Genomic DNA, 12,049 nt, shown 5'->3' on the forward strand with positions numbered 1-12,049 from the left:
CCACTTCAGCAGTACTTACTTTTACTCATTTCTATATTCTGAAGGTTTTTTTTTCAAAGGGTTTGTTCATATATCTTTCACTTGATTTATAAAATTCAGGTTTTTTTGTAATTTATTATTTTTTTCTGGCTGTTGACAGCATTTTCTGATTTATGGAGATAAAAAAAGTCCCTAATATGTCAAAATTTTGAACCTGGCCATGTCCAATGTTCAGGTTTCTGTTCTGGAAATGTATGAAAATCAGTGCATATTGACACAGATGCAGTGGTGCAGTAATACTCATGTTATGAGGTCACAGGTGGATGTTTGTAGAGTAATTTACAACGGCTTCAAACTTGGCTCAGCCAATCAGAATCAAGGACAGGAACTATCCTTTTTAAACTACATTCTAAAAAATAATGTGTTGGCTCAACAAAAAAAATTAACACAACAGTTTGCATCAATTTTTTTGAGTTATGACCAATGTTCCCTCTAAGCTGCGCGCGTGCGCGGCCGCGCACTTCTGAAGTCGTGGCTGCACAGAAAAAATAATTGAAAAATCCATCTGATTGCAGTAGTTTAAATGAGAAATAATTGAAGTGTTCTGGACAACCGCTATAGAGTTATTGTCGCTATAGAGTTGGAACCGGTGAATGCGGTTTACAGGTTTTATAGAAAGAGAACGATTGAGTGCGTGTGAGCTGGCTGGCCCTGAGCCAAAACAGTCGCCGTAAGAATACTGTCATGTTTGCGGACTAAATACCTCGATACAAGAGGCAACGTGAAACAAAAAGAAATGTGAAATAAAACATCACGGATGATGGGCACAGAATGCTAACAAAACTCTGAGACATTTACAATTGCACTCCCACCACAGGTGTAGCTTATGTAACTTAAAATACGTAAGTGATATACCTATTGTTTAGGGCTCCTTGCCACGAAAAATCTCGAAACCTCCTGGTATATAAAATCTGCGAAATTCATAAGCAATAAACATGTAATTTTGATGGTTTAACACTGTTGCTAATCCAAACCATCATTGTAACTGCTCATATTATATTATAAAGAACTGAACTGTCCTGCAGGAGGACAGAAATAATTTTTTAATAGAATATCTTGGTAAAGACTGGTACAGTTAATGTGAAAAAATGTGAAACAATCTCAAGTAACCTAAAATGTGCTTAATTTAGTGACTGAACTGCTTGTTTTCAAACATATTATTTAATATATCACTAAGTTACATCAAGGGTCAAATAAAATAGAAACGGCACTGTGACGAGCAGGGCGGGCGAGAGCCGTGAGGGAACGGCGCGAGGCCGGTGACGCGAGTGATAATGAGCGTCACCTGCGAGGCGTGCCGGCCTCGAGTCTCTCACGGAGGAGCTCCGGAGGCATAAAAGGAGGAGCGACTACAATGAAAGACGGGAGAGGACCAGGCCTGGACTTTATTTTATGTTTTGTTATGTTTGTGTGGCCGGCAAACGTCCGCGAGGGTCTGCCGGCATTACTTTCGTTTTGTTTGTTTACTTTATATTAAAGTTTTGTTGAATGTTCGCCGGTTCCCGCCTCCTTCTTCCCATATCTACTAACCTCGTTACAGGCACATTAAAGTTAAATGTTACAGTTGCATGATAAAACCATTTTTGTGTGTGTGTGTTTACATTGATTGTACAGATCTGATATAAAGTATGTTTTTGGCCAAAATGTGCGCTCAACAGAGAAAAGTTTTGCTCAGCGAGAAAAAAAAAATAGAGGGAACATTGGTTATGACAACTTTCAGTGAACTTACGTTCCACCAACACACTACATTGAGTTAGAGGAACTTAATAATTTGTAGCATAAACACATTTTTTTGTTGATTACTCAAAAAAAATAAGACGCTCCAACAGCCAGAGTTGTAGCCCTGGAACCAATTAATCTGACCTATTTCAATTCAAATCAACAGCTGTCATCGCACATGCAATCATAACAGTGGCGTGCACAGACCTCCGGGAGGGCAGGGACGAAATCGCGTTCCTGGGGGAGGTTGTGGTTTTGGATCTAGAAACCGCATTCCTTGTTGTGGGTCTAGGTCGGTATAATTTGCGTTCTGGGTTAGGAGAAATGTGAACGTGGGGGCACCACGATGCGACCACAAAGGGCACTTTAACTTTTGCGATCAAAGGGGCAGGGGCTCAAGCCTCTGATGTTAAGTTGATGTAATGATCAACATTATGAATGAATGAATGAGGCATTTTTATATATATAGCGCTTTCATATATACTACTGTACACCCAAAGCACTTTACAATCGTATCTGGGGTCTCTCCTCAACCAACACCAGTGTGCAGCATCCACTTGAATGATGCAACGGCAGCCGCAGTACAACGACACCAGTACGTCACCACACACCAGCTGTAGGTGGAGAGGAGAGAGAGTGATATATGCAGTTTAGTGGATGGGGATTATTACACTCTTAGCCCGGATTTTATATTTTCCATAAAAATATAATTACAATATACTTAAAATATTTAAGTTTGGTTGCATTACTTATAAAATATAATTACATTCTACTAATTTGTGGGTGTATTTGAATGTGTTAATAAATGTAAGTTAAATGCACTTAAATTATGAAGTTTTTCTCCTGGCCATGCCTCCTACACACTGGTTTGTGGCAGGTAATGACGTCATTTTGTCGTGGTGTGTGTGAATTCAAGGAGCTGTTGATGAACAGTTGGAACATTTGTTTTGGCTGTTCTACAGACATTTTTTCCAAACAGTTACCTTTTTATAGTTTTTCACCAAAGGAGAATATCACAATTTTTAAGTTACCATCATCGAGGTCAGGGTTTGTTTTAGTTGGGCTCTTGACCCTTGACTTTTTAATATTAGATTTTGTTTGGGCAGGTTTAACTGCGTTAAAACCAACCAGACAAGCAAAGTTAAAAGATGATCAGGTGGTGTTGGTTATGTTTTCACATAATCATTATTTGATCTGAATCACTGAACTCACTTAGAGCCCAATATCTGAGTTAGATTTACATTTTTGATTACAGCAGCACTGTGATTCTACAGCGGAAGATCTACTTTTACAATACAATTAAAAAAAGTGGTCCTTATCACAAAAACAAAAAAAAAAAAATATATATATATATATATATATATATATATATATATATATATATATATATATATATATATATATATATATATATATATATATAGGCACACAGACATCAAGAAGCAGCGTATGAATCTTAAGAACAGTGACAAGCAACATATTCTGATAAACAGATCAACTCTGAACATTAGAAAACACGCTACTAAAAAGTCACAGAAAAACAGCAAAATTTAAATAGTGAGAATTAAGAAAATTACTAAGACAATTCAGCTCATAATTTATTCATGCAGCAATGCATGATGGGAGGCATGGATGAATTTTGATTGGTGGCAAGTTAACTTGCTTAGTACATTGAACTTAAATATACTAGGTGTAATAACTACAAAGTAATTAATATTACAAAACATTTTAAGTTAAATTAACTCGAATTATTAAGTTAACATTACTTAATTTTTTTTAGGGCAACCAGTTTCCTAAAATTTTTTAAGTAAATTCAACTTATCCAGGCTAACAGTGTAGGAGCCCATGATTGGTAAGGGCCAATGGTGGGAATTTAGCCAGGACACCGGGGTTACACCCTTACTCTTTACGAGAAGTGCCATGGGATTTTTAATGACCACATAGAGTCAGGACCTCGGTTTAACATCTCATCCAACGTTCTCAACAGAACTCCACAAAATAATGTTTGCAACTCAAAAGGTTTAATTAAAACAATAAATTAGAATTGTTAACTTGCAACCATGCATTTATTTAAGTTTTGGTAACAGTTCCTCTGAATTACTTTTTAGAGTGTACATTGTAAATTTGTAATAATATTTCACAATATTTCTGTTAGTGTGTACTATATTTTTTATTTAATAAATGCAGGCTTGGTAAGCATAAGATAATTCTTTCAAAAACATAACAAATCTTACCACCCCCAGACTTTTGAATAATATAAATGAGCTCAGATCACTATGTGCAGGTTTACAGTATGACAGATTTCACCCCGTCCTCTGCTCATGGATGTGTGTGATGGAGAACTTCCTGTGTGTTTTGTGATTGCTCCTCTTTCATTCGATTAGCCTGCTGTGCTGCTCCAGTCTGATTGGATTATATGCTATGTAATGAATCTGATTGGCTGACAACAGTAACGATCGGTCTTATAGCTGGGGAGACAGGACATGTGAAGATGTGTTTTCTGCTTTTTTTTCTGCTGATGACCAGTGCAAGCGTTGGTCTACAGATGTCAGTCTGATCATCAATCAAGGTGTTTAAAATTGAAAATTTTAAAAAGTAAAAGTTTTCTTTCTTCTCTATTGTTCAGTTCAATTTACATTTGTATAGTGCTTTTCACAGTACATTTCGTTTCAAAGCAGCTATTGCGACGTATATCCGAGTATAACTGCTTCTTGAACAAGAACAAATGTAGGGCAGGAATTGATTTTGTTCATCAGGGATTGATTGGATGGTTGTGGTTTGCTATTGGTGGAGTGTCAATCACATGTGAGTTTGACAGGTTGCCCCGTCCGTGCACCAGTAAACACATCATCAGAGAAGAGATGACGCTGCAAGAGGGAGGGGAAGTTATTTGAATGAATTTTAAAAAATGATGTGTATGGATAAATCATGCAATGTTCCATAAAAATAAGAATTGTCCATTTTGATTGAAATCGCATTTTATAGAAGGCATTTGCCAGTAGCTTTATTAACTGCTTCACTTAAAATTTAAATTTAAGTAGAGCTCGCTGTTATTTTGAGGGGCGTGACATGTCCCGGTACCAATCACAACACACTGGGCCAGCTAACCAATCACAGCACATATCGTATTTCTGAAGGAGGGGCTTCATCAAATCAGGAACTAAACGGTGTTTCCGAGCCAGACTGGGGAGAGAGGTGCTATAATACTGTAAAATGTGAAATTTTTTTCAAGCATGAAATCACCTACTTACTGTATAACGCTGTCTATGGTTTTAGGTATTGTAGTGACCCAAAAATAATTTGACACTAAAAAAAGTCTAAACATCACTGCGTAATATAACAAAATATCCAATAAAGTGTCTGTATCTGCTTGTTTCTGCCATGAAATAAAAAAGGTAACTGGATTTGCGTAAAAGTCAGAATTGTGAGATATAAACATGCAATTGCGTGTTATAATGTGCACTTGTTTGGGAAAAAAGACTGACGTTTTTTATCTGACATACTTTATATCTCACAACACAACTCTGTCTTTATAACTTGCAATTGCATATTATAAAGTCAGAATTGTGAGATATAAACTCGCAATTCTGAGAAAAAAATCCGAATTGTGAGATAAAAAGTCGCAATTACCTTTTTCATTTTTTGATTTAGTGGCAGAAACATGCTTGTCCCATATGCTGCAGGATCTTTTAAACAACTAACTTTTTTTGGTCTCAGTGTATTTTTTCATGCATATTTAGTGGATGTATGAAGTTCTCAAGTTCACACAGGTGTAGAGAATCACATTAACCATCAACATGATCCTCTAACCACAAACAAACACAAAGTCACACAAAACTGACATAATTTTTCAACCCCAAATCTGTTGTTTTATTACTTAAAACTGTAGAAAGGTCTTTTTTGACATTTGGATGTGTCCCTGTATGGAATATTTTATCAGTATCCAGCAACTGAATGGTGGTCCTTTCGGTTTCTATGGCTGCCGTTGCCATAACATTCTGTCTCCGGGGGCTTGTAATTAGGCAGGGGAGATTGACAGAGCACAGTTGTGTGGCAGAGAATCAGGGTGGTACAGTACGTGTGGGTATGAATGTGTGTGTTTGTTTTGGCCACCCAAGAGCCAAACTTCTGTCCCCCTGTCCATCAACATTCACTTCCTGCCTCACTAAATTTTAAATTTTGGACGGCACAGCCAGACCTGCTGAGTATTTAATGAGCGTCATGATGGAATGTCTGTCTGTACTGTAGGTACAGTAGAAATGAGCTGTATCTGGTGTGAGTGTGAGCTGCGTGTGGCTTTGGCTGTGTTTACAGTGGCATACTGCATACTGTAGTATGCAATAAGAATTTTAAACACACTCAAAAATGTAAGACTAAAAATGTAAGATTAAGCCTAAATTTAAGAGATGTATGTATATACATTTATCAAATATTTTATATTTCATATAAAAATATATATAATGTATATTCATAGTATGATCAAATATTGAGTCAAGAATGCATTAAAATAATGGATTTTTGAACTTTAATTTTTGGATTAAAGACAGTTTCTTTGGATTATTCCTGTGGTAAGCTTCATTATACAGCCAACCGTGACAGTTGCATTGTGGGATACATTATTTCCCCAGCAAGTGTGCTCTGGTTGAACAGTATGCTGCACATTTTGGCAAGTGTAGGATGCTGAGTTTATAGCCAAATATAGTATAGCCAATGTTAGGATTAAGATCCTAAAACATGAATTTATTTCACAATTAATTAGACATTTTACTTTTTTGTAATTCGTATTATTCTCAAGAAATTGATTTTATTGCTGTATTTAAGAAAACAAATACTGATCTACACACAGTTTGGGGTCAGTACAATTTTTTTAAAATATTTTTTTGAGCAAGTATGCTTTAAATTGATCAGTAGTGGCGGTAAAGACATTTGTAATGTTACAAAATATTTCTATTTCAAATAAATGATGTTTAAACTTTCTATTCATCAAAGAATACTGAAAAGAAATGTTTTTTTTTTTTAAATATGAAGCAGCACAACTGTTTTCAACATTGATATTAATCAGAAATGTTTCTTGAGCAGCAAATTAGCATATTAAAGTGATTTATGAAGTATCATGTGACACTGAAGACTGGAGTAAGGATGCTGAAAATTTATCTTTGATCACAGGAAAAAATTACCAGTTTACATACTGCATACTACTTTCTATAAGAAATAGTAGGTAGTATGCAATTTGACTTTCTCTATCACTCTTCTTGTCTTGCCCTTATAAATATGTCTCTTTCTCTGTGTGTGTGTGTGTGTGTTTCTGGTCCCTCAGTGAGGAGCTGGATGATTCTCAGCCCAGCACTCATGTCACCTGTCCTGTTAAGACCATGACCAAAGCCCCAGGAACACCTGTCAGAAACATAACAGGTAAGACACCCTGAATTAAGCACATGACTGAAGGTTCAACCTCTCTCCTGTCCAGATACTGACCACAGCGTTCTTCTAATAAGCACTGTGTATATAATGCTGCACTGTACATACAATAGAGATGAGCGGATTTGCTCTAATGTCACCTGAATCCGCTGTTAAAAATATATCATCCATCTGCCACTCACCCTAACCTATGATCTCTGATTTATCTATCATTAATAATTTATCTCATCCACCCGTGAAATTGCTAGTAAATTTCACAAATAATTACAAAGAAACTGCAAGTAACACACTGGTTCATGAAGCTTCGAAACCTTTACGAAGCTTTTGTTTCGAATTGGTGGTTCGGAGCATGTTTCAAACTGCCAAAGTCAGACAAACGTGATTTCAGTTAACAAGGCTTCATTACGTCAAAACTGTTTCGAAATTTCATTGGTTCACTGCTGGGGGCGATCTCTGTGAACCCATGAAGCATGCCAATTCATTGAGATCGCCCACCTGCGGTGTCTGTTTATTACCTGAGTATTAAGTGTTTAAAAGTGTCTATTACCTGATCTCTGAAGAGTTTTACACAATTGTAGGCGTCTCAATGAGGTATTTGTATAATTTAAAGGAATAATAGTAATTATTGAATAAACAAAATGGTGTATAACTCTTAATTGTATGTGCAACATTGACTGAGTATTTTGAGTCTCTTTCACACTGGTAAGAAAAAAAGCGAGGTGGTATCGCCGGCGATACCTCAGACTCCAGAGTGTTAATAGTCTTTGTTTAGCTGACCCATCCATAGAATAAACAAAACAAGCCCTGAAAATTGATAAAAGAATACATATTATACAGACACTTAATATTTAATGGTATTAGATAATTAGTTACAGTAATTCCATTTTATAGATACTTTCAATAAAACATTTGCAATGGATTTGTAAAAGCTGTTTTTATGCATGTTTGGCATGAGTTTTTGCTGCATTTACACAGTTTTGACCAGCAGGGGTCACCAGCTTGTGGTGTTTCGAATGCTTTGAAACAGTGAATCATTTTGCGAAGCAATTGGTTCAATTGATTCACAGCTTTAAAAAGCTTTGTTTCTCCCATCACTAGCAGAAGATAAAAATCCTTAGACGGAACACTCAGAAATGCAGAGTGACACATACAAGACTTCGCAAAGAGTGATCGAGTTAACCAGGTTTATATAGACAGAGTTAACAAATGTAAATTTGAGAAACAGCTGAAACTAATCAGTTATAATGAGTCTGAGCAAAGGACTCTAGGATATGTAGTTCATGATGGAATGACAGTGTTCTGGGGAGAAGTGCCCTCTGGTGGATTTCCTCGGCATTCCAGCTGGTCATTGTAACCACTGGAGTCTTTTCTTCTATTTTGTGGCATATACAGTATATCAAAGTGAAACAGCATTTTTGTTTAAATGTAGGGCTGGACTTTGTCCATGGGGAATTGATTAGATGGTTGTGGTTTGCTATTGGTTGATCTCATGTGAGTGACAGGTTGCCCCACCCTCACACTAGTAAACACATCATCAGAGAAGAGATGAAGCTGCAAGAGGGAAGGGGAATTATTTTGATTCAAGATTATGAGGGGAAAAGGAATTTTAAAAATATTGATATGCACGAATAAGTCATTGATGATAATTACTGCAATATTCCATAAAAAAATATAAGTTGTGACTTTAACTGCCATTCTTCCTCTAGAAGACTAATTGGTATCTCTGTTTGTAACTGTTACTTTTCTGTTTTATGTTAAATGCACCTTTGTGTTTGGCAGGTCTCATTACTCCCACTTTTGGTGTGGTGAGCAACAGTACACCTTTGGGCCCCGCCTTGGACCGGCCCATGCCCCGCCCACACCCAAAAGACGAAGCCTCATTGGTCCAGATGGCAGAACACATCCCTGCTGGAACACGCACTCCTATGTGTGCTCACTGCGACATGGTTATCAGGTATGCAAACAAGTATTAGTATAGTAAGATGCTGAGTCAGAATTTGTCCAAAATGAGGTATTTTATAAGGTTACACAATTCTGTCTATCATTTGAAACAGTCTTTGTGTTGGGATTATGCCTGTGATTCCCTGCAGTGCTGTCTAGGTAGGAAACTCACTAGTTTTGGAATGAATATACAATATAAAAAACTGTATAATGCAAAAAGAATGTGATATCTGAACACATATTTAACAACGGCTGCCAATATTAGTCCAAAAGTTTTAGTTGAACATACTGATATTGACATTTTGTTTTCTCTGCACCTCTAGCACAGTATTACAGGATGTCATATTCATAGAATCACAATTACATTAATAGAGTCTCGCAATGAAAATGTCACAACACATGTTCATACTGATTAACTTTCCTCACAAGCCTCCATATGACCTCTCACTTACCCTTTTTACAACTAACCCTCAAATCTGCTGCTCTTTATGATTCTGTTCTAATACATAGTGAGTTGCCTATGTAGGCAGCATTATAAGGCATCATGGGTGCATGTCTATACAAAAGACTCCTCTAAAGCAGCATCTCATACTGTATATCCTTCATGGAGAAGGCAATCTTATTAATTCCTTTATTATTTTATTAATGTAATATTTATTATTAATATAATATTATTATAATTTCCATCATTAAATTAATAAAATGAATTTTGTAACAAAATATTTATTAAAATATATAAACTTAAATTTAATATTTATTCTGATATTTGTTTAATTATTATTAATATAATTTATTAAAAAAATAAATTGTTACAAAGTATTTATAAAATAATTCATATTCGTTTCTTACAATATCTGTCTAATTATTGTCAATGGAATATATTAATATTATTATTAATAAGTATTTTATAAAATCATATTAACAAATTAATTCTTACAATATCTATAATCATTATTAATAAAATGTATTACTATAATTAATTCAGTAACAAATTATTGATTAAAAAAGTATTTATATAAACATAAATGGTCTATTTCTTCCAAAATCTATAAAAATCTATAAAATGTTTACAAACTAATGATTAAAAAAACATTCATACAAACATAAATTGACTATTTCTTCTGCTATTTATGCTACTGTAAGTAACTCTATACTAAAATCAATGGAGCAAGAAGTTTAAATCCCATTCATTTCCTTCATAGATTAATAGTTTTTGTGACTGACTGACTCTCTAATCAAACTGACTCACTAGGTTTTGAGCTTCGGTTTCTCCATCTTCCCTCCTGCTGTCTCGCTCTTTCACTTTGAAAATGAGATGATTAGCTTAAGAGCGATATTTAATAACAATAGTCACTCTAAACTCACCTCTTACTTTCACAGAGCGAACGACGGCCACCTTATCCAACAAGAAACACACACCTGTGTAACACACACCAGATACCACACACTCACGGCGGCAAAGGAGATGGGAAAGTGTAGACTTAGTTACCTGTGTGTGTGTCTGTGTGTGTGAGAGAGTAATTAGGATCAGTCTCTTCTCACAGAGCCTTCATTTAGCAAATTAATCCTTGAATATTTATTCCAGATGAGAGTAAGACTGTCGCACACACACTGTTCTCTGTTTCACCTGCACACTAAATTACATCTGAGATTCAGATATTTGCTGAAGCCATTAGTGATTAAAGGTGAAGTGTGTAATCTATGCCTAAATTGTGGCAATTAAATTGTGGTCTGTTTGTTTGAGGCACTACCTGTCTATCTGATCAATGGAAAACTTGTGACATTTCCTTTGGTAAAGTCAAGCCAAGTGTATTTGTATAGTGCTTTTCATAATACACATTGTTGAAGCAGATTTGCAGAAAATCACGATGTTAATATTTATAAAATCTTAACATCTTCATGTCTTTGAGTCAAATTTAGCAGATTAGCTGGGCAATAATATAGTTTACATTTTCTGATTATACAAGCAAGTATTGAGATTTGCTATAGTATATATACAAATAAGTTTAGTGCCCAATTCTCACTATTTACGATTTGCTTATTAGCATGCATATTATTAGCATATTGGCTGTTTATTAGTACTTATAAAGCACATATCAATGCCTTATTCTGCATGACCATATTCTACATCCTTACATCCCTTAACAAGGTCATTACTAACTGTTTAAGCAGTAATTAGATGTTTATTGAGGCAAAATTCATAGTTAATAGTGAGAATTAGACCCTAATTTAAAGTGTGTCCATATATATAATGTATGCAGATAAAGTTGAACATACTTATATATGTAACTTTATATGAAGAGAGGAGGGTTAATAGGAGGGTTAAATATTGTATAAGAAATAAAAAAGATACAGCAAAAAAAACAAAAAAAAACCTGTTGATGGTGGCTTGTTAGTCTCTTACTGTCCAGGTGGGCTTTCCTTTGCCAGAATAAGCTGCAAATTGGACCAAAATTTTGACTGTCACAACATAACATTCACCCAATGTACAATACCACAAATCTGTATTGCTATTTGATGTGTGTGTGTGTGTTTTATCTTTGATATGCATGTATGCGTCTTTCAGGGGGCCGTTCCTGATGGCGATGGGGAAATCATGGCACCCGGAGGAGTTCACATGCGCTCACTGCAGTGTGTCTCTGAGTGAGCTGGGTTTTGTGGAGGAACAGGGCTCGGTCTACTGCCAACACTGCTACGAAGAGTTCTTTGCTCCGACCTGCGCACGCTGCCAGTACAAAATCCTGGGGGTCCGTGATTGTGTGATTCATAAACATGAAATATACTCAATCTCTAACTGCCTGTCAAATGCTTGAGCTTTTGGCTCGGTTACACAAATATATTCACACACAGAGAGACATTAATATGTCTTTTAGGACTGTTTGAACATTTTTTCTTCATTTTATGTGCATGTACACTACTGTTCAAAAGTTTG

The 12,049-nt window shown here is 35.7% G+C and overlaps 1 protein-coding gene across 1 annotated transcript in view; it reads left to right on the forward strand.

The window, feature by feature from the left end:
* Window positions 1-12,049, forward strand: part of pdlim5a (PDZ and LIM domain 5a) — a 61,023-nt gene that overhangs the window by 43,086 nt on the left and 5,888 nt on the right. Inside the window, exons 9-11 of the mRNA XM_067406257.1 lie at window positions 7,076-7,170; window positions 8,956-9,130; window positions 11,684-11,864. Of these exons, the coding sequence (XP_067262358.1) occupies window positions 7,076-7,170; window positions 8,956-9,130; window positions 11,684-11,864 (451 nt within the window). The remainder of the gene's footprint in view (window positions 1-7,075; window positions 7,171-8,955; window positions 9,131-11,683; window positions 11,865-12,049) is intronic.

Source organism: Chanodichthys erythropterus, chromosome 13, assembly GCF_024489055.1.
Source record: "Chanodichthys erythropterus isolate Z2021 chromosome 13, ASM2448905v1, whole genome shotgun sequence".
NCBI classification, from domain to species: Eukaryota; Metazoa; Chordata; class Actinopteri; order Cypriniformes; family Xenocyprididae; genus Chanodichthys; species Chanodichthys erythropterus.